Source organism: Drosophila obscura, unplaced genomic scaffold, assembly GCF_018151105.1.
Source record: "Drosophila obscura isolate BZ-5 IFL unplaced genomic scaffold, ASM1815110v1 contig_46, whole genome shotgun sequence".
Lineage (NCBI taxonomy): Eukaryota > Metazoa > Arthropoda > Insecta > Diptera > Drosophilidae > Drosophila > Drosophila obscura.
The window spans coordinates 310278-334416 of record NW_024542835.1 but is presented as its reverse complement, the minus strand read 5'-3'; the positions used below and the strand labels follow the sequence as shown (position 1 = coordinate 334416).

General features: G+C 43.4%; 1 protein-coding gene across 1 annotated transcript in view; it reads right to left on the bottom strand.

Annotated features, from left to right (window-relative positions):
- LOC111078555 (Down syndrome cell adhesion molecule-like protein Dscam2) overlaps positions 1-24139 on the bottom strand; it is a 150345-nt gene that overhangs the window by 72815 nt on the left and 53391 nt on the right. The window contains 3 exon segments of the mRNA XM_022373290.2: positions 998-1115; positions 19568-19717; positions 19794-19955. Of these exon segments, the coding sequence (XP_022228982.2) occupies positions 998-1115; positions 19568-19717; positions 19794-19955 (430 nt within the window).

The window sequence follows — 24139 nt, the reverse complement described above, 5'->3', positions numbered from 1 at the left end:
TTTGCCAGTGGATGGGAAAGGGTAACGTCTATTGACGATTAGGGTAACGTCTATTGACGATTACTGTTTCAAATAGGGTGGCAACTATTCAAGAGCTATCAGGCGAGGTTGCATGGCGTCATGTGCCGTCGCAGTGTAATATCTGCAGACATTGTATCTTATCGAATTAATTTGGTTCGATGGACCGAAATTCTTATACGGAGATAAGTCAGGGTGGCCAGAAAATGTGCATTTTACGATACCCATCGAACTGGAAAGGTCAGAGCTTAAAAAAGCTGATCAAGTTGCTTAACCGTTGAAAAATCGACCCCGTTTGAACTTTTAACTCGCATATCATCGTTTCCCAAGACCATCAGGATTCTTGGATACATCTACAGATTTTTAAACCCATGAAAGTCCCGAGAACGATCAATGAGCTGACAACGAGGGAGTTGCAGATCTCGTTATTCAAATTAATGGAAGTTATCAAGCAATATTGTTTTAAGGAGTACAAAAATATGAAAAAGCAGGGTAAAGATTTTCACTTATTCGGGTAGGAGGAAGACTGTTGCACGCACCCTTTAGGAAATGGTCACGAAAACAATGATCGGTCTTCTCTGACAGGAAATCTGGTTGATAAATGCGCGGGGAGAGTGACTCGAGTGGTGCGAAAATGTGTGCATTGATTTCGTTATAAACCTGTGTTTTGCTGAACCAAATTATGGGGAATTTACTGCATCTTTCAGCTAGATTGACAAGTAAACTGTGTAACGTATGATTCTGTTTTCGGTATTTATTACATCGTCTTCTTTGGTTGTTTTTAAATTATTATTATACCCCTAAATTTTCAAGTGATTTTTTGAATACATGCTCTTTGCATATTCCGTACCTAAGTCTTCAAGCGCGTTTTTCTCTTTTGAGTTGTTCGACTTCTAGATCGATTTTTCTGACGCAACCTCGCACGAAAAATGGTCTTCCTCTTGTTGATAGGATGTTTTAACTTTGAAATACATCTTACCTGTAGGTAGGTTTTGGATTTGCATATGCCACACATGCAACTACTAATGGATCTCCTGCTCTGATCATCAGCTTAGTAGTTTTTTCATTCATAATTGGAGGAACAAGTTCACGCATTTCTGAAATAGTAAGGAAAAATATAATTACACAGTGAAATAATTCCCATTTTTCTTTGATTTGGAGCTCAAACTGAATAATAGTAAGTAGGCAAAAGATGCGCCGATTTCATTGATGCTGAGAAGCTTAAGAGTTTTACGACCATTGAGCAGTACTCGTCTGCAGAATTGATAAAGGCCATACAAATTGTTTTGAATAGCTTAAAAAATAATCAACGCGAACATACTCGCATTTGGATTGTTCCCCGTAAGATAGTAAAATGCAGCATAATGAGTCTCAAGATTGAATGCTGAATAATAAAAACACGTAAAAAACTGATGAATCTATACCGAAATTAACTTAATTAACCTAAAATCATAAAATCTATAATTTACCATAGGTGCCTTTAAATTGGGAAAAATATTATTCATTTATTTATTTTGTGCGTTGTCTAGTTGTGTGTTTCTGTTGTTGCTTTTCGTAAGTACGCCCTTACATTGCATTTGGCCCGCTCCCTTGTCGTAGCTCTTGCTGTTCTCTCACTCTTACCCTTTCTCAAACTTTCTGTGCAGTAGCACTTACTATTATTCGCATTTGTTGCAACCGAGCTCCTTTCATTTTTACTAAATCCGCTTTAAGCATTTTTGTGGCACATTGCTCTGATAACTATTTATTGTGATACATTTTTTATACCCGGTACTCGAAGAGTTTTAATGTTTACATAAGGAAACGTTTCCGACCCCATGAAGTATATAAATTCTTGATCATCATCAATAGCCGAGGTGATATAGCCATGTCCGTCTGTCCGTCGCTCCGTCGGTCAGTCTTGTTGAGCGCCTAGATCTCATATTGGTTTAATATTATAGCCAGAATGAAGTCATTAATTTTCAGTTGCTAGCCCCATCCCCCCTTTCAACAATGCAACCGCATCCCAACGAGCTAGAACGCACAGTGGGGACTCGAAAGAAAATTGGTGGCAAAAGACATTTTCTGAGTGAGAGCTTTGGATAATTTAAGCACAAGAATCTGATAGAAATTTCCAAGGTTTCCGAAAATAGAAGCTTTTAGAAAATCGGGTTATTAGTTTCGGAGATATAAGCATTCAAAGTTTATCATTTTTCAGTGAGAAGCATTTGCTCAATTTTTATTCACATACTTCATCTTTCACGTAAAATAAAAAGTAAACTATTGCATTTATTGTGGTTCTAATGGTATCTATTTGTATCTGTATTTATTAGTAACATTGTTCAATAAAAAAAAATGGATTGATGGAAAGACTCTTAATAGAGTTTAACTTTTTTGATTATTATTACACTTTGATATCATATAAAACGAGAAGGAACGTGTGAATCGCCTCTGGGGACGCGACTCTACTTATACTCTACTCGGTTAGTATATGCATTTTTGAGCTTACGATTTTTTTAAATTTAAGAATTTAAACAAATTTTACATATTGTATTTTTTTGCTACATCGGTTTTCTACATCTACTATATATAGATACATCCAACATGTAGATTATAGATGTACCATTTAGATTGTACATCTCCTCCGCTAGAGGGCGCTCGCGTACATAACGAGGCAGTGTGTGCGAGCGAAGGAGGCAGGGAAAGCAGCTGAAAATTAATTTCTTCATTCTGGCTATAATTATGATCCGATCTGATTCAGATTCGGCAATCTGGTAGATATGATCATTCTCTACGATAATGCGCTTTCAGATTTATCGTAGCTTTAAAATTGTGCCTGCCACAGATTTTCGTTCTTTGTGGTTGCGAAAGGGGGCGGGGCGAAATATACATGTAGAAGTGTGATACCACATGAGTCTGGAAACAAAATTTGGTTGCTCCAGCTCTTATAGTCTCTGAGATCCAGGCGACAAACAAGACGGACGGAAGGACAGATAGATTTGGCACTATCGACTCGGCTATTGATGCTGATCAAGAATATATATAATTTATGGGGTCGGAAACTTTTCCTTCTCTGCGTTACACACATCCACTTTCACCACAAATCTAATATACCCCTTAAATTTTTTTTGAGTACGGTGATATTTATTGCATATGTACATATATATTGATACCATTAATATCGTCACTAAACAATTATTAGCAGCAAAAAACTTGCAGAAGCTTTTGCGCAAAAGTAAACTATTTATATCAACCCTTGCTAAACTTACTGATTTTCACCAATCCTTTATGGTACAGAAATGGATTTTTTTTAGCATAAAGTCGAAATTTATATGTAAATGAACAATATTTTCGCTTTTAAATACGATCATACATATTTGGTTGCGAACGAGTGGACTGTATTAATCTTTTATGTATTTTGATTTTATTTATATCTAATATTGATGATTTATAGGTTATTTGTACAGCGGGTTATAGATAAAGCGGGGACGACAAAATAGCGGGGGTTACAATAGCGGTGGAAATGAATACACGTGCGGTTAGTCTCAAATATATTTTTGTACTGACTCAACTCCACAACTGCGCTCGGTTGGCGGAACTAAAATCCCAGTACGGAGTTTCCGGGACTCCTGATATCAAGCTTCTATCTTCCCGTCCTCCTACCCAACAAATACCCTTCCCGTGCCAATCGACCCAACCACCATGTACGCTACATCTTCCCTATGTAGACCCGTTGCGTCGGTATCCGCTGCGCCTCCTGAGAGACTGCTCCAGAAGAACCCGGTCATAACAGCGAAGGCACCCACCCGAAGTGAGGAACATTTCAACGCCGCGATTGCGGATAAGATGGTTCGATGGAGAATCGTGTTCAACGGCTCGGGTGACCCACTTAGTTTCTTGGAGAACGTACAGGAGAGAGCAGCCAACAACATGACAACATGCTTCCGAAATACCAGCTATTAACAAGGCGCAAAGACTTCAGTACGGTCTTGGAACTGACCCAGTTAGTCGTCCACTACGAAGTAATACGGAATAAATGACCATTGAAACTTCCAGGATACGCAAGCCAGGCACCAGGCACCGACGCACTGGACACTCTAGGACACGGCCACAAGGACCCAGGATCTCCGACAGGACCAGCCATCTCCAAGAGGTTGGTCTGTAGACCCATCTAAGACAGACGCTAGACATGGAACCATCACTGAAGAACCTGACACTGCAATCGACGTACAGCAGGCCTGTAGGAACTGTGGCGGATCCGGACACTTCTCCAGGGATTGCAAACAACCACAAGTCCTATACTGCGTGCTGACCGCGTACGCGTCCGCGTACGGACAATTGCGTGCTGTCGCAAGAATTCGTCGGGAAACGGACAGCCTCTTTGTTCGGCCGAGGACCGTACGAAGGACGACACGCCAGCCCCGAGACAGTAAAGGACATCCTTCGGCTGGAGAAAGGACGGATTCGGGCGCAAGTGACCGTAGAAGGAGAGATCCTGCTAGCCACACTTGACACAGGCGCTACACGGAGCTTCGTGAGTGAGCAAAAAGCCCTAGAGCTGGACAATGAACAAAGTATTACCATGGTACGAACAACGTTCAGACTGGCGGATGGTTCCCTCCGAGAGTTGACTCTGGCGCTGATGGCAGAGATACGATTAGGAACGCAACTTGTAACAATGCCGGTACTAGTGATGGGGGATGTACTCGATAACTTTCTCTTTGGAATGGATTTTCTATGTAGAATTAATGCGACCATGAACTGTGGAGGAATCTCCTTACGCCTGAAATTTAGACACAGCCAGTACAGCGGGATTCAAGGCATAGGCACCACATCGACGTACCACGTACCAAGCGAGGAGTACGTGGCCGCTCTTCCGGGATCAATGATGACAAAGTAGTGGAAGCTTGCGAGAGACGACTCCCCGAACGAGAGATACGAGACTGGTTCTTCAAGTTACTTCCGGAATTCCGATGAGGCGCCGACCCAAGCCAGATATCAATCCAGATGGGAAACATCGACCCGAGAAACGCGTTAGATTCGAGAAAGACACAGACAACAGTTACCAGCAGCCGACGACCAGCAGATGGCAACAAGCACAAGGCGCAACATTGGTCACAGTGAGTATACAACAGGTATTGAACCCCTTGGACCTTACGCTCGAACCTGAAGACCACGAACCAATGTATCCCATGACAGCAGCCTTTTTACAACAAGAATTACAGAAGGTCGATGGTCTTACCGGATTATCCAACATCGCGGAACATTAAATTATAATGCGAGATGACAAACCAATAAAACAAAGATATTATCCTAAAAATCCAGCGATTCAGGCCATCATTAACAAACAGGTCGACGAATTGCTCAGGGATAGCCAAATCGAACCTTCAAAGAGACCTCATAGTGCACCCATTGTGCTTGTAGGTAAGAAGACCGGAGATATCAGGATGTGCGTCGACTTTCGACAATTGAACGCATTATCAGTCTCCGACGCGTATCTACTTTCTCGGACCCAGCACATTCTGGAAAAACTTAAAGATGCAAAGTATATATCTACCCTGGACTTGAAAAGCGGCTATTGACAAATCTCAGTTGCTCCCGCCAGGCTCGAATGCACCGCATTCACAGTTCCAAGTCGAGGATTGTTTCACTGGAAAGTGATGCCCTTTGGTCTTCACTCCGCTCCCGCAACCTTCGATCACAAGCAACCTCGGCTAAACCAGGCCAAATTTAGCTTCTTCAGACGTAGTCTAAAATACCTAGGACATGGCATCAGCGGGAATGGCATACATACGGACCCTGACAAGATCGCCGCCGTTCGCAACCTTAAGCCCCCAACCTGCGTAAAGGAACTCCGGAGGAGCCTGGGCATCGCTTCTTGGTACCGCCGGTTGGTTCCAAACTTTTCAGGGATAGTGGAGCCCATGACCGCGCTATTAAGAAAGGATTGGAAATGGAAATGGTTGGAAGAGCAGGAACAAGCCTTTGAGGAGTTGAAGATCCGATTATCGGAAGCCCCAGTCCTCGTCTGTCCCGACTTTCAGGAAAAATTCTCATTGCAGACCGACGACAGCGAACATGGATTAGGAGCCGTTCTCACACAAAGGATACAGGGAGAAGAAAGAGTAATAGCATACGCGAGTCGACGATTATCCAAAGCGGAGGAGAACTACTCGGTCAACGAAAAGGAGTACCTTGCGATTGTGTGGGCCATCCGCAAACTCCGTTGCTACTTGGAAGGATACAGTTTCGACGTGATTACGGACTACCTTGCCCTGAAATAAATAAATTCCCTCGACAACCCCACTGGCCGGATAGCCCGCTGGGCACTGGAGCTGCAACAATATCAATTTGACATCCATTATCGCCGAGGAAAACAGAACGTGTTAGCGGACACCCTTTCACGCCAACCGTTGGAGTTACTACAACAAAATTTGGAAGAGAAGCCGCAGTGTAAGTGGATCGGGAAAATGATGACCCCAATTGAACAGCAGCCGGAAAATTGCAAAGATTACCGAAGTGAGAGCGGACAGCTGTATCGACGCTTGGGCAAGGTACCCGAAGAAAAGGATTCCACCCCATGGAAACTCTGCGTGGCCACGGAACACCGACGACGCGTGCTGAAAGAATGCCACGATCATCCGACAGCTGGACACTTGGGGATTCGCAAGACAAGCACACGAATCGCCCAAAAGTATTACTGGCCCGGCCTATTCCGGGAAGTTGCCCGATACGTACGTAATTGCATAGTGTGCCAGAAATACAAGGTAAGACAGGTCAACAAGCCCTTCAGCGTATTGTGCGCCGACTTTGTTGGGCCTTTACCCCGCTTCAAACACGGAAATACAGTACTCCTGGTATTCTTTGACGCATTTAGTAAGTGCGTTGAACTCATACCTCAACGCAAAACATTTACACCGCACTTGGAAAGATCCTTCCGAGAAAGAATACTCAGCCGCTTCGGGACACTTCGCACCTTTGTTTGTGATAATGGGACACAGGAAGCCCGAGAACCTTGCGAGGAACGACGCACCGAACGTGCAGTGCGTGGCTGCTCCTCTAATTACAACAAGACAACGACAGTACAAGTCCACCACCCAGGACCATCCTAGACGACGAATGACAATGCCAGATGAGTAATGACACTCCCTGATGATCACGGTGAGTGTCGACGCCAAGCCTACGAGTACGCGGGGGCCACTTGCTGGTAGATGTGCCTACCCAATGTCCCTGCGACCCTTCGGGGAAAAACTCACGCACACTCCACCCCTGCGGATACGAAAGACCACACCAAGAACCTTGCAGTATCTTCATAACCATGTATCTTTATATTAAATTCTATTAGCTACACCGCACTCATAGGGTATCAGGGTAATTTTTAGCCATATCCAAAAAGTTATTTTATTCCACAGCTATTCGAACGCCAGGGATCCCAGCCGACAAAGCATCACACGCACCATCGACTGGCGAATCATCGAGGAGCTGATTCTTCATCCCACGGCGTGATTCTACCTAGTCAACCCGGAAGTACTCAGCTGGAAGAACCTATGCGGCGATGTCACTAGCTGGCCATGCATAGATCTGCCTCCGGACACCGACGCGCCGGTCACTCAACCCATTACACCAGACCTACCATGCAACACCGCCCGAGAGGCCTTTCCGACTTTCGAGCCTTCTGAGTTCGAAATCGAGGTTCTTCGCTGGGAAGAGCCACCGCTTCCAACCCTTTTTGGGAGCCTGGAAATGCCCCCAATCCTCGGCATACCCGACGACTCTAACCTAAGCCAGATGCCAGACATGGCAGTACCAGCCGTCAACGACCTGGACGCAGTCTTACCCGCCCGCGTCACGAGCCCCGAGATTCAGGAACCTGAAGGACCCACCTCCAGCATCGAGTGGGTAGAGGCAGCTTGGAGAGTCCTGACACCTGACGGGAAGATACTAAAACTTTAAAGGCCAACCTTCTGGCACAGCTGGCCAGCCCGAAGCATAAGGCGGTGCGGATCCTAACGGAGGTAGACAATACTCTCTTCCAGCAGGAAAAACAATGTGATCATTCAGTTACGGGCCGCCGGAAGTAAGGAGGGGGTGTGAGGACGCATTCTCATAGACAATTTAAAGCTATAAGTTAAAAGTTATGCGACACTGAAGTCCAAGCAACTATTTTATTAAGATAAATATAATATAGTATATATAACCGAAAGCTAGTTTTATTCATGATAAGGAAAATAGCTAGATAGAAACCGCCACCCGATCAGTTCACCTACGCACCGAGAGAACGCGATAATGAGAACCCAGCAGAGAGGCAACGGCATGGCGAAAGCACAGAGAGAGAGAGAGAGAGAGAGAGACAGCGATACAGCACCCACACCGAAAACGCAGAGCCGCTCTTTCGAAGAAGTCCCGTTGACCCGAAAACAGAAGTCGAACACAGGCTTGTGATCATCTCGCTTTGGCGAGAGAAGACAGTCAAATGAGAGCAGCAGCTGTGAACGGACGAACACAGTCAGAATGGAGCAGCAGCAGTGAACGGACGAAGACAGGAAAACTCGAGCAGCAGAAGTGAACGGATCGAAAAGTGAACTCATACCCTTACGCAAAGCAACACCACGCGCTAACCAGGGACTGCGACGGACATAACAGATGCCTCGGACGGAAAAGAATGGAACGACGACGCCGGACCCGCGGGTGAGCTGGTCGATGGCCATGATGGGGGCAATGAGGAGATAAGGAGAACAGTGGGAAATGTACAGATAGGGATGCAAGTCGTAATAAATACGGAACCTTACAAGGACATACAAAAAATGCCTCTCCCTCTTCTACACCGTGCGCATATTCGGAGTCCCGTTCATAGCTTCATCCCTTCTCCCTCTCCTCTCTCCACCTAGCCCTAATGCTCTCGCACCCATCCTGGCAACAGGGGTATTACCCTGCTGGGGCCGGACGCGAGATGCAATTTAGGGTCATGTCGCTCTCCCCGCACCTTCCCCCTCTTCCCCATGGACTCGTGGCCCGCCTCGGCTTCAGCAAAAGGTGCCTTAGCCAGCTGGAGTCGGGGTATGGCTGCGTTCCGGGTGGGCTCCGCCTTCCTCCTCCACTCCCCAGATCCCTGATCAGTTGCACCTCCATCCCCACACCGTCCGTGGGACCCGTACTCTGCTCCGATCCTAGCAACAGGGTATTTACCCTTCTGGGATCGAGGTTGGGTGCGTATTGGGAGCGGTGGGGATCAAGGAGGCTTTGTTCTCTGCCCTGCTCCATGCCACGCCTCTCGAAGGGCGCGCCTCTGACGGGGCTCCGATACTCCCTATGTCCACAATACGACCCCCAAGTCTCAGTTGTCTCAGCAACTTACAAATAAACTGTACTTGGTCCTGGACGGACTGAGATATGTACCACAGGCCAGGAATGCTTCCTAACAATCTATATTTTTGGACTATATGCCAACAAAATCGACTTCTAAACCACAGTGTAATCGTTACTATATTACCAGTATCTAAAAAAAAACAATACCCTTTTATTATACATTATTCTAATAGCATATTTACACTGACATGAGTTACCGATTGTTGAGTTAACTCAATAACTCAGAATTGGCGTCTACACTGGCACGAACTTGAGTTATTAAGTTATAAGTTTTGACAACAGGACGTTCTACGTGTTTTTAAAAACATTTTATATATCAACCAAATTATTAATATGGACAGAAAAGATTTGGGGCTACATTTCATGAATTCATTGAATAACAAATTCAATTATTCAAATTCATTTATTTGTAATGATTTTCATTCATGTATTTGAGAGTTCTTCCGTACACCACGAAAACCATTATTTTTTCCTAGCAGAAGTCTAAAAGTTCCTGTAAAAGCAAAAAGGTCTACAAAAATCTCGCTTCTAATGATAAAATTTGCTAAAAGTATTATTATTAAGTTATATATGGGCAGTTCCGCCAAAAGGTCCACCAGGCGAAAAATCATAAAAAGTCAATAAAAACCGATTTCCATATAATTTTTTCCGGATATTTTTTTCTAAATTTATTGAAAGGTAACTTATTTACTTTATTCACATATAATTTCATTAACTTTCATCCTAAAACTTATGAAAATAGGCAAAAGTTCACGTTTTTGGTATTTTCTGGTATTTTTATAGACATGTTTTCTTTTACTATTATCTCATAGGAAGAAGATGATTCTTGATAAAAGTTTCTGCTTAAAGTCTTTCTTATATATTAAACTACCTAAAACCATTATCAGAACGTTGGTCTCACCACGGCTAACAGTATATTTTTAGGCTTTTATAATCGCGGAATTTGGTAACGTAACTCTAGTAACGTTCGCCAGATGCCTCCGCGGATTTTTAACAAAAAAACAGGAAAAGTTTTTACATTTAATAAGTTTGAAAATTAACTCTCAATACTTCATTTATTAGCAGAAAAAATGTTATACAGATAGCCCTATCTAATTCCCAGAGTTTTGCCATTTTGTACCCCAACCTCGAAAACCACTTCTGTTTTATGTAACGCACTTTTAGGTCATACTTTGGCTTATATCTTTAAAACAGTACGCTCGATTATTTCCACTTTTCCGGTGAATATAGGTCTAACCAAATTATATTCAACGAGGATAATATTTTTTCCAAATTTCAGCTTTTTGACTATTTTTTTCAACATTTTGTCGTACGAATGTAACGTAACGCCTGATAGGAACTGCCCATATGCGAATTTACATTTATTTTTCTATGTAAACAACATGTTTCTTTTGTTTTTTTCTAATGGTGATAGTTCACACGATATGCGAACAGGGTTGAAATTATCGGAGAATCGAACAAACGCAACTGAAACACTCAACTTTTTGCCACCAATAGGTTCCTATGGCCAAAACGCAATAACTCAATAACTTAACTGTAGTGTCAAGTTTCAATAGTATTTGAAAAAACCGACGAATTAATTTAAATGTATATTTAACCAAAAAAAAATGTAATTTTCTTTTCGTGGTACAGTGCCCTCGCTTGCAACTGTTTCTTCGATCTCAACATCGACAACAAAAACTGAAGTTTCTCATCGCACGGTTTTGTCAACTCAATCCGACAAGGTCCCTCCTCTCCAAGCCAAAAAGTACAACAAATGCTAACGAAGCGCTAGTTCAGACTAGGGTCGATCGCTATGTGAAAATAACAAGAAAATTATTGTGGCCTTAATTTAATATTTATTCATCGGAATTTTTTTAATATTCGCATGAAATCGATAGGAAATTTTTTCGTGTAAAAACTGTTTTCTAGGCTCTGTACGAAAGGCAGTACTCAGATCAACAAAAAAAAGGTCGGTATATACTAGAAAAGTATTCAAAGTATATGCTTGTATTGCTGGTACGTTTCTACCCCCTTCGAAAGTTATATCAATTTGATATATTTTGCCAGCAAACATGAAGCAAACATTGTAATATGAGAGCAAAAAACCAAATGAAATATTAAAATAATGAAGACAAATAGAACCTAATTAATGCAGCATTATATAAAGGACAATTATATGGATATTATGATATTTTATTTCTATTAATTTTAGGGAATATAAAACAAATATTGTTTTCAAAACATTTTGTCTTCACGGTGGTCGGCTCGGGAGGCGTCGCCATCTGCTGCTGCTGACAGTCAGACACATTACCTTGCCAATAAAATATTGGGGAGCCCAGGATATGCCTGGGGAAGAGCGATCAGCCGAAGAATTTTATTTGCTTTAAACATATCCAAGCAGCTGTCTGTGCAGTGTAGCCGTTCGGATGCGGTGCCCCATCTGGTCACACCTCTGGCCGCTAGAAGAATATATGACATTTGTTTGCTAGCAAGCAGTTTTTGGATCTGATTTCTAGGCTTCACAAACGAAAACAATGCGTGACGCTTTCAACAAGAAAGTGACCAAGTCAAAAAATACCATTATATACCAGGAAGTTTTTCAAAAATACCAGTATATACCATGATAAAATAAAATACGTTTTGCTCAATTTTGGCATCGAAAAATACCATAAAGTATTTAAAATACCATAAAAGGTCACGCTGGTCCTAAGGACATGAGGCATTCGGGTTTACAATCCTCTTGCGTCCGAAACCGCCGTTTTTTTCTGTTGTTGTCTGGACGTTGATATGCAATGACTGCACCATCAAGTGGCCCATGCGACACAAAGCCGAAGCCTGTTACGCGCTGGACCCAGGCAGAAACGCAGCCCCTCCCCTTATTACTAAGTATTAGTGACTTAAGAAGAGGAAGGGAATTAGTGGTGGATATTATATGGTAGAGGGAAATGAAGCAGAGCAGAATATGACCCTAAATGGTTCGTGCAAGGAATAATTTGATTTACAAAGTGGAAGGAATAAAGGAATAAAGTTTCTAGTAGATCTAATAGGAAAGTTTTCGCGTCAGGGCTGTCTACGTCACCCTTGATCAGATTGTGCATAAAAATCACCCCAAACATTTTTCCACGCAGAGCAAAAAGTTTTTCTGGACTGATTCTATACGGTCCTGGTGTACTTTGTATTGGGGGCATCATACACAAGAGCCGTACTCTAAAATCGGACGAACAAGCGAGATGTAGAGAGTCTTCGTTATATAAGGATCGTCAAACTCCTTTGACCACATTTTTATAAACCCAAGTACGCCCATTGCCTTATTTACCATGGTAGAAATGTGTTCAGAAAACTTTAACTTTGGGTCTAGTTTAACACCAAGATCACCAGCCAAGGTAATTCTCTCAAGAGAACCACCAAGCCAAAAAGAGGCTGGAGCGATAAAATGTCATTGCTTTGCATTTCGAGGCATTTAGGTGTAACATATTTGCACAACACCATGACTGAAAGGTATTGAGATCGGATTTCAAGCGAGAGTGAAATGAAATGTCCTTATACAGGACGCAGAGTTTAACATCATCCGCATACATGAGTACTCGAGAGTTTGTTAATACTAAAAGCAGGTCATTAATAAAGAGTGTAAAAAGTAGGGGGCCTAGATAGCTGCCGTGTATTACTCTAGAAGTAACCTTCAAAAGTGGAGAGGAGTTTTTGAAGGGGACTCCTTGCGACCTAGAACGAAGGTGTCTAAAAATCCATCTCAAAAGATTAGGCGGAAACCCTAAAAGGTCAAGTTTTTGTGCTAGAAGGGAATGGTTTACAGAATCGAATGCTTTTGAGTTGGATGGATAGGGTAAATAGTTTAAGCAGGTAGATATACCTCTATAATTATTTGCATCAGACTTGCCACTTTTCTTATGGAGCGGAATAACAAAAGATTCCTTCCAGATGAGGGGGAAGCATGAAGAGTTAAGGGATAGGGTGAATAGTTTAAGCAGGGGTCCACACAGAGCGTCGGCACAGTACCTGAGTACACAGCCGGGAACTTCGTCAGGACCTGGTGAAAACACCGGCTTAACTAATCGAAGATCGTGAAGCAGTGAGCTTTCATTTAATAAGGGACTGAAAATGCCGTCCGACCTTAGTAAACTGTATGGATACGGCTGACCAGAGGAGCTTTCATGAGAATAGGTTGTTTGGAAAATATTGGCAAAAAAATCGGCAATTGCCTGATCATTGCTTGCATATTGAGAAATGATAGCGAGGATGGATGTGCGAACGTTCTACGCGTACTATTTACGAAGCTTTAAAACTGTTTAGGGTCCTGTGAAAATCGTATCCTGCATCGAGATAGGTAATCGACCCGATATCGACCAACAATTCGAATGTAGGATGGTAGGAGTCTTCAGGTATAGTGAGCGGAAGGGCTCGGGTTAGCAACGCTATGGTCGGATCCGAGACAAAGCACAGATCAAGCAATCGACCCAAGAAATTTTTCACATGTTTGACTTGAGACAGGGATAGGTCTACCGAGCCGTCGATAAAGTCATGTCGTGACATGGGCACAAGATTATTAGACTCGTTTACCGAAGACCAAACAGTACCTGGCAAATTGAAATCACCAAGAACTATCATATGGTCTTTATCTGATAGCGAGGAAGAAACAGTTTTTAAAGCTTACAGGTGATGCTCGTATATAAAGATATCCGAGGAAGGTGGAATATACGAGCAAGTAATGAAAATGGAAAAGCCTGGAAGAATAAGTTTTACGCACAGGTCTTGTTGAACCTGGACCATGAAATGTTCCGACGTGAATTTTGAGTCCACTGCAATGGGGACACCACCTCCACGTCGAGACGAACGGTCATTTCTAAAAATTGTGTACCGACCTACCAAAACCTCGGAACTAAGGATGTTCGGCTTTAACCAAGTCTCGGTAAACACAATAACGTGGGACGAGAATGCGAGACTCTCAAGGAAAAGAGTGATGAGCTTACTACGCAAGCCTCTACATTCTGGTAGGTAACTACAAGAGCGGAAGTAAGTTTTTTGGATGGGTGGAAGTAGAGGTGGAAGATGAGGATGGAGATGGAGCACTGGTCTGAAGGCTAGGATGAGTAATGAGGGGCCTATTCTTTTTCTTAGCCTTATACTCTTTAACCACCATATGCTCCGGCCAAAACTTGGCGGAACAAATGGTTTAAAATTGAGTTGGGGAGACGCTTATCTTAAAGGAAGATATCTCCCTGGCGTAAGAAAAGTTAAATTTTTCCACCTTTTAGCCGACGGCTTTTATTTTGCTTTGTATAAAAGCGGTCACATCATTGGATGTGAGGTCAGGGGCTAGCCGCGAGACAAAAACTTGTCGCTTTGGTGGGACTCCCACCAGTGGCTTTAGCAAAGGCTTAGTACCTATGATGGCAGTATCCGGTGGTCCTGGACGTCTACTAGCTGGTGGAAGCGAAACTGATGGGATAGTTACGGAGTTGGGTGCGGACTCGACGGACACGGACGCTACAGACATTTCTAACTGCATACTCTCCGAAATGACGCATTCGGCTGCCGAATCTGCATTACCAGCAGCGATCGTTACCCTTGGAGTAGCAAACGTAATCAACTGCTGCACTAAGGGAGCGGTCGGAGTAAGTTTTTCGGATGCCGGCGGATGTAAAGCAGCCGGCACTTGCAAGTCCCGCGGAGTAGACTTCTTGCGCCTCGGAGAATCTTCCATCATCTGTAAACTACTGAACTGAGTGTCCATGGCCAAGAGACACTCCGCGTCTGCCTCATGAACGAACACAAGTCCTTTTCCACAACATAGCATTCTATTCTATAATTCTAAAAAATCATAAGCTCAAAAATGTATATACTGACTGAGTACGGGTATAAGTAGAGTCGCGTCCCCAGATGCAACTCAAACGTTCTTTCTCGTTTTAATTAGTTTTTTTACCTAACGCAAGCGCCTACGAACAGGTATCCAATGTCCCCGGTAAGGTGATCGATGTGCGCCGGAACCGTGGAAAAGGAATTTCGTTAATATATTTATGACGTAAGCCCCCTTGTGCCAGTCTCTTGTCTTTTGGCATGTGCTGATTTGTTTCCTTTTTGCTGGGTGTTGAGATCGTCATTTGAGAGCTTTGGTTACTTAGGTTTTGCTGCGGTGGTAGTTGGTTATATAATCTTGGCCAGCTCCTTTCCGTCGATTGGCCGCGCGTGTGATGAGTTCTCGCTTTTCTTTCTTCCTTTCTTCGGTCGACGTCTTTCTGTCTTTCGACCTGTGGGGGCTGGGCTGGGTGTCGTGTTCTTCGTGGCGATATTGGCTGTTGAGTTCTTTGGGGTAGGTCGTGGTCGTGAGTTTGCTGTGGTTGGTATGGGTGTCATGTTGGCGCTGCTGGGTGCCGAAATCGTTGGGATAGGTTGCGGACGAATGACGGCTGCCGTTGGGGGGTATGGGGAACTGATCTCGTATTCTCCGCATTGGATCGTTATTTCAATGGCGCATAGGAAGTCCATGCCGACGATAACTTGATCCAACATCTTTCGTAGGAGGCATTTGAACTTCTCTTTGATTCAGCCTGATGCGCCCCAGTAGAAACTGTGTGATCTCTCTGACAAAGCCGTCGGCCAGGAGTATGCGGTTATATGCGTCTTGCAATTTGGTTATTGCTTAGTTGTCGGGCGAAGTTTTCAGTTATGAAGCTTCGGGATGCCCCTGGGTCGACGGTGGATTCCGTTGCATGCCCTCCAATGGTTACTATCCTACAATGGTAACTATCCTCCAATGGTTACTAACCGGTTCTCGTTCAGCGGACTTTTTGTTCGCGGGTCGGGGGAGGCGTCGTTCCCGGCTGATCCCGTGTCATTCGAGGATACGAGTCGTTTCCCGACGTGTTCTGGCGACAGCAATCGATGGTCCTTGTGCCGCGCTTGCCACATTCCCAGCATAATAGGATCGAGGGATTTTGGCAGTCATATGCCGCATGCCCTGCTTCACCACACCGGCGACAGGCTGCGCGTGGATTGGCGATGGGGGTCGTGATCATGCGATGTGCTAGATCGTGATTTGCCGTACTCCCTGGCTTTGATGGCTGTCTCCTTGGTGAGTCTGCCGAGTCCCAATGGGGCTTCCGAAATGGTGTCCGATAGGAGTCGCCGCTCCTCTGCTCTGTAGACGGCCTTGCGTATCTGGGAGTGTGTCGTGGTAGTGCGAGAGTGGTCGGGATGGTCCGCTCTTGAATACTCTTGAACTCCGTGGCCAGCAGTGTAAGCTATGAAATGTCTTGAAGTTCGTGGCGGCGCACGTACATCTGTTATGCTGGTAGGGCGTTGTCGTAGATCCTGTTAAGTTCCTTAACCACGTCGTAACCTGCATGATGCATGAGTAGCCACATCTAGATGAGGAAATCTTTGAACAGTTCCCGGAAATTTTCCCATGAGCAACTTTATAGGCGGCTGGTGCGAAACTAACGACTGGCATGGTCTGTGAGGAGTTCGGCCATGGCCCGCGGCAGCTGGTTTTTGTCCACCCCATACGAGAGCGCGCGTTCTTCGAGCAGTTCAATGAACGATAGAGGGTCATCTTGGCCGTCAAACTGGATTCACCATTTTGGATTCGTTCCGTCATTGGTGCGGCGTGGTTGTAGTGGTGACCTTCCATGGGTCGGTCCATCGCTGGCACGATCCTAGCTAGAGGCTTTGGAAACGGGGCTGCAGGAGAGCGATATTCGGTCGCTGCGGGGACTCGTAATATGGTCATGGGATCCATTTGGCGAGTGTCGGATGGTCCAGGAGTAGTGGGCAGTGGAGACTTGGAGCGTGAGCGTGAGGCTGGTTTGGCATAGTGCCTCTCGAACTCTCCAAAGCGAGCCCAGGCGTCTTGCGCTAGTGGACTCGCGATGAGTGCGGAAAATTTCTTTCGGCGCTCATCGACTGTTCCTTCGCTGCCGAACGTCCCGACGGAGTTTGTGGATCCAGCCGGTGCTGACCCCTGGATTGGAAAAGTGTCCCGCATGGTATACCTCCTCTGGTTATTCCTCGTCGTTATATTACATGGATCGGTTTTCTTGAAAATTTCCAAACAAAATCTTTTAAAGTCCCTGCCCGGGCGCCACTTGTGAGGACCTATCTCAGGCTGGGATATGCATCAGTCTTTCCAGGGTACTGAATTACAAGATATTTATAATTCACGAGGACTTTATTTGGAAAACCAGGAACTTTGCCAGCAACAAAAATAGAATCAGAAATATAAATCACAGCACTTCTTGGTTCTTTGAATTTTAATCGGTTTCTTTATTCTTTCGGGTTATTATTTTGTTATTTTGTTGCGATCGCCTACCAACAAGTATCCAATGTCCCAGGTAAGGTGATCGGTGTGCACCGGTACCGTGGGAAAGAAATTTCGCTAAAATTTTTGAAGAATATTTATTTATTTAATATTATTATCGATACTTATTGCGTAAGCCCCCTTGAGCCGGCCTCCTGTCTATTGGCATGTGCTGATTTTTTTTCTTTTTGCTGGGTGTTGATCCCGTCATTTGAGAGCTTTGGTTACTTAGGTTTTGCTGCGGTGGTAGTTGGTTATATAATCTTGGCCAGCGCCTTTCCGTCGATTGGCCGCGCGTGTGATGCCTCGCTTTTCTTTCTTTCTTCGGTCGATGTCTTTCTGTCTTTCGTCTTTTGCTGCGTCTTCGAATTCGTTTGGGTTGATATCTTCACCTTGGAGTAGCGTTGGTTGCACCGATGGATTGTGACGAACCATGGGATCCATGGGATAACAGATGTAGCAAAAAAATGTAATATGTAAATTTTTTGTTTATTTCCTAAATTCTAAAAAATCATAATCTCTAAAATGTATATACTGACTGAGTACGGGTATAAGTAGAGTCGCGTCCCCAAAAGCGACTCTCACTTTCCTTCTCGTTTGTTTTGTTTTGAGGGTGCCAACTGATATAGCATTATAAATGAGGAATGGGCAAAGTGGGTGGGTTGAAAAATAAAAGCTGTTATTAGTTTGATCTATTTGAAACTGCACAATGAATATCGTGCAAATGCCGTCGGTTTTCGACTTTGTTGATTATATTATACAATGTACATATGTGATAAATAATTGATTTTAGGTAATAAATTCACAGATGTATATACAAATACCAATTCCTTGCATATATGTATGGATATAGAAAGAATGAAATATATATAGAAAAATACAATTTCTCTGAAAAATAGGAATTTATTAACAAAGCTTATATAACACACACACACACGCACAGGTTTGCAGTGCGTTTGTGTGCGTGTACAGCAGCAAAAACGGAACAGCGGCAGCGCAGCAGCAGCGCAAAAGTTAGGGCCGTGTCGAGCCCTTATGTATATATATGATAAATCACTTTGATTTTAGGTAAAAATTCAACATTTATTTATGTATATATATATATATATGTATATATATTATATATACCAATTTCGTGCATATACATATGTATGGAAAGAAATATGTAAATGGGCAGTTCCAATCTGGCGTTACGTTTCATTCGAACGGAAAAATGTTGAAAAAAAGAATGAAATTCAGAAAAAGGGTTATCCTTTTTGAATAAGAATTGGTCCTATATTCACCAAAAAAAAAGCAAAGTATGTGAGAATACATGGCACACACACATTTACGTAAACTTAAATCTCAAGACAAAATCGGTTTCGGCAGTTAAAAATTATTCTATGCATACAATCATATATTTTTTTGAGTTTTACACGTACAAACATACATGCTTGCTTTCAGTCGGCTCGTGCCGAAGACCTGGGTCCGTACGCTGAAACCTAAGCTGCGCCACATTCGTTGTATGAACTGGCACATCTATATACTGTATGGTTAGTGGTACTGCCTTGCGTACAGAGCTTAGAAAACAGTTTTTGCCCGAAAAAATTTCTTATCAGTTTCATACGAATATAAACACTGATACAGTTCGCGAGCTGTTTTTTCGGATCTGAGCCCTAGGCTTATAACCTGAACAACGATTCAAAGACGACGAGAAGAATAAGAACGACGACAGCAACTCGTGAGTTCGGGTGCGTTAAAAATTGAGAAGAGCAACGAGGGAGCAAAAAATTGGTATACGAAGACCAAAACATAGTATCTAAGACTTATTGTATCAATATTAACCAATAAAGTAAATAAAAACCCACACACAAATACATATAAATGGTTAAGATAAAATTTACATGCCTACGAATTAGTGAATAAACTTACCCGTTAGTTGAATTTTTCCGACGTTGTTGCTCACTACGGAATCTTGCGTTAACTTATGATGTGTGCGACAGCGATATACTTTTTGGGCATCACTTTTTGTTATGTTATAAACCAATAGCTCCCCAGTTAGCAACATATGATTTTTTCCATCTGTAAACCAAATGAAGAATAATATTTTAAGCATGAGTCTTGTTTTTATATTTTATTGATCATCAATTTTCCATACCGCCTTCAAGTGATGGGTAAATGTTGAAATTCGGCTCTTGTAGCCACGATGTTACTGTTACATACTCTTTTACAAACGAGGGAATTGTACATTTTATAAGTACATTGCTGCCAAGAAATCCACCGGGATTTTGTACTTCAGGTTCATAACGTTGATAAACCACTAAAAGTATTTAAGCAAAAGTCAATTTTTTTTCTATTCGTTATTTGTTCTGGTATATCAATAAATACATACAAAACATTTTTTTTACTGACCTCCAATACAATACACCCTTAGTTCTATTAGTTGATTATTATTATTATTAATACATATTATTATTATATTGTATATTTTCCTATCTGGCGCTACGTTACATTCGTACGACAAAATGTTATCCTTGTTGTATATGAATTGGTTAGCCTTACATTCACCAAAAAAATGGCAATAATCGAGCGTACGATTTTAAAGATATAAGCCAAAATATAAAACATAAAGCAGACGTGGTTTTCGATGTTGGGGTACAAAATGTCAAAATTCTTCGAATTGGGTATTGGGTACAAATGTATAAGTCGGCGAACGTTAATGGCGTGACGCTACCAAATTCCGTGATAATAAAAGCCAAAAAATACACTGTAAGACGAGGTTGGCCAAATGTTCTGATAATTTTTGTAGGTAGTAAGGAAAAATTTGTATCAAGAATCATATATTCCCTAGGAGATAATAGTAAGAGAAAACTACCAGAAAATACCAAAAACGTGAACTTTTGCTTATTTTAATAGGTTTTAGCACCCAAGCTAATGAAATAACTTATCAATAAAGTAAATTAGTTACATTTCAATACAATTTTCATGATTTTTGGCCTTGTGGGCCGTTTGGCGGAACTAGCTAACCCGCTCGCTTTGTTGCTTACTAAATGAAGTTAATGTTTAGGAATTCATCGAAATTAAACAATGATAACACGACACGATTTTTTCTCAAAAGAACTAAAACAACTGTTAGAGCACTACATTTAACGACGCCGAATTAATTCGCCTATACACAAAAAAAAGAGAAGGAACGTGTGAGTCGCGTTTATGGACGCGATTCTACTTATATACCCGTACTCAGTCAGTACATAAATTTGTGAGCTTATGATTTACATGTATGTATGTAGATAAAATATTTTTTGCTGTTATCTACATTTACAATGTCGATTCCACATCTAAAATGAAGATTATACATATACAATGTAGCCTCTAAATCTTCTCCGCAAAGTCCGCGCATTGCACAGGGCAGAGTGTGCGAGCGATAAAGAGAATGAGTAGCGTGGTCTCGTGCTTCATTCTGGCTATAATAATGATTCGATCCAATTCAGATTTAGTTCAGAACATCTGGTAGACATGGTCATTCTCTACAATAATGCGTTTTTTGTTTTCGCGAATCTTCAAAATTGCGAATGCCACAGATTTAGGTTCTTTGTGAAGTCGGAAGGGGGCGTGGCAAAATTTTGAAACAAACTTGATTCAGTGTGATATCACATGAGTCTGGAAACAAAATTTGGTCGCTCTAGCTCTTATAGTCTCTGAGAACTAGGCGTCAAACAAGACGGACAGACAGCCCTAGCTATATCGACACGGCTATTAATGCTGATCAAGTATATATATACTTTATGGGGTCGGAAACGTGTTCTTCTCTTTGAGTACGGGTATAATAAACGACCCAGAATATAATTTTTTTTCGACTTTTCCTCTGTTTTAAAAGTAAAAATTTGGTAAAAAAAATCATAATTTTTTCGTTGGAAAGCTTAATATTTCTCAGACGGTAAGCTGATGCTACAAAGTGTTCAGCTCTTCTTTATAGCCGCATTTATCAACTTTTAAGAATGAAAATTCATTACAACCAGAAGTAAGTTATGTGAAAAAAGCTACCCTTGAAAAAAGCATAAAAAAGAAAATAATTTTTTTTATCCGATTAACCTTTGAGGTGGCTCAGACGGGACCTAGTTGAGGCCACCGGACGTGTCGCAAGTTCAGGATAGGGAACGACCTACCCCGGTGGGTAGGTCAGCTGTGTATAAGCGGGCCTCCCAAAGAGAAGCAACTAAGTTTGCTCTGAGGGAGAGTACCGAAATCAGCAGTCCCGGACAGCCAGCGGGTGTTCGCGAAGTAGCAACAATGACGATGAGCTTTTGGTGCTGCCTCTCATTAAGTAGCTCTCACACTCCCATTCCTACACAATACCTACCAACATCACTACCCCAACATTCACCTCACACCGGGCCGGCTAAGGCTAAGGCCGGCATTCGACCCGTGCTAAGAGTCCGCCTGGCTGGGGGCCAGGTATAAAAACTAACCTAGTCGTGAACGGGGAGCTCAGGGACTTGGCAGCCCCTTTTCTAATGATGTCTTACCCTGGCAACGTGGATCTCTGCCCGGGCTGACCGTTCCCCTTCTCTGCAGTTCGTGGTAATAAGATGGATAACAAGCAAAACAAACAAAAAAAAAACACAGATAAAATAAATAAAAATGCTGACAGCGAGCAATCCCAAGACGGGAAAGGCAGCGGCCCAAAGGCCACCCCTAACCCGCTCAATCGCAGGAAAGTCCTGCTCGGTGGAAGACGCGGGTATGAACCCGGGTGGGTCCCAAATCCTTGGTGGGTTGCGAATCCTCTCCCAAGACTGATACCATGGGGAGGCAGCTAAGCAACATTGCGGTTGCCCGAACTTCAGGTGAAGTGACGGGAGATGACTTGCATCAACCAACGGCTAAGCCAAAAAGAACACGTAAGCCGAAAAGAGAAGTGCTGGGCACATACTCCGTCGGCAATACGCCAGCACTGATGCCAGCCCATCAGCAGACTGGCTAAAGAAGGTGGAGTTGGCTATGACAGTGCTCCCTGCCTTCAGCACAAATCCCCCGAGGGAGGCTCCTCAGCCAAGAGGCAGCGCTCCCAGGAGACTCTTGGACCCGCTGCGAAGCGCTCTGCAGCTGTAGCGCAAGTCGGAAAGGTCTACCTCGAAGCTCGTCGCTGTGGACTGAAGCGAAGTGCACAGTAGACCGAGGGCCAGAATATGGGGGCCCGCCTTAATGAAGGAGCCGGAATGCATCTTTAAAATGTTCTAGCGATGCAATCCACACCTTCACACCGCGGACTGGAAGGTTTTGAAAGTTAAGACGGCACAGGGCCCCAAAAACTCACCTTGGATCAACTCTGTGCTCATCGCTCGTGCGCCCTCTGCATCGCCTACTTACACACGCTCTGGAGCGCACAAGTGCAAGCTCCCTTGCTCTCACTCTCTGGATTTTGCATGCATTCTTCTTCAATTACTCTTTCGGTGTCTCTGCTGTCGTGAGCTTCACCGTTTTTTTTCGTCACCTCGCTGGATCGTCTGCCGCTGCTGCTGATCGTCGTTCGCTCTGCTGCCTGCTCTCTCATATAGCTTGCGCTCCGACTTTGCGTTCTTCTTCGTGCACAGTGATTCAACTGCTGTCAAAAATGGTTGTGGTCTGCAGTGCAAAGAAATGCGAATTCGGTGGCAACATAGTCAGCGATTAAATCCTCAGCTGCTGGCTATGCGACAATGTCGCCCATATAAAATGTGCTGGTGGTGGTAATTTTGGACGACTACACGATCTCATCTCAAAACGTATGGGTCTGACTTGGTCATGTTTGGCCTGCTGGGAGATTGAGACTGAAATGCGCACTTTTACGAGGCAGACTCGTACTGGCTTTCTGGATGTCCGGAAGATATTTGTCGCTCTCAACGAGAAGTTCCTGACCTTGGAATCTCAATTTCTTGGCCTCAGAATCTCCTAGACGGAAAATCTCTAACACCGATAACAACAAATTCTTGCAACCTATTGGAATCGGAACGCCTTCTTCTCACCTACATACATCGGCATCCTTGGCTTCGCCGAGTGGTCATGCCTTGCCGGAAATCAATCGGTTTCTCACACCGACTAACAATGTTATGCCACTCACTGTATCTATCACTGCTGACACCGCTGTTAGTGCTTCCAGTGTGCGTATGTGCTATGACGTCCCCACTGTTCCTGTTCCACCAGTATCAACTGAAACTGCTTTCGTTTCTGCCCCGGGACTCACTGTCCTCACTGTTCCTGCCACCGTTCCTGTTCCATCCATTGCTTCGGCTGAAGCTTCCCGATTCTCTTCTATCCAAAGCCCTGGAACCGTCCGAATGGCCTGAGCATTTCTGATAAGAAATTCTTCCCAGAGTCCTAGAGTCACTCTCCCTAAGATTTCAAAAAACTGAGGAACCATTTCGCCATCCAATATCAGAATTTACGCAGTATTTTGGGTAAATTGACCAAAATATATACGGATAGTGCCTCGACGCTATAGCTATAACTGATACCCGGCTTAAC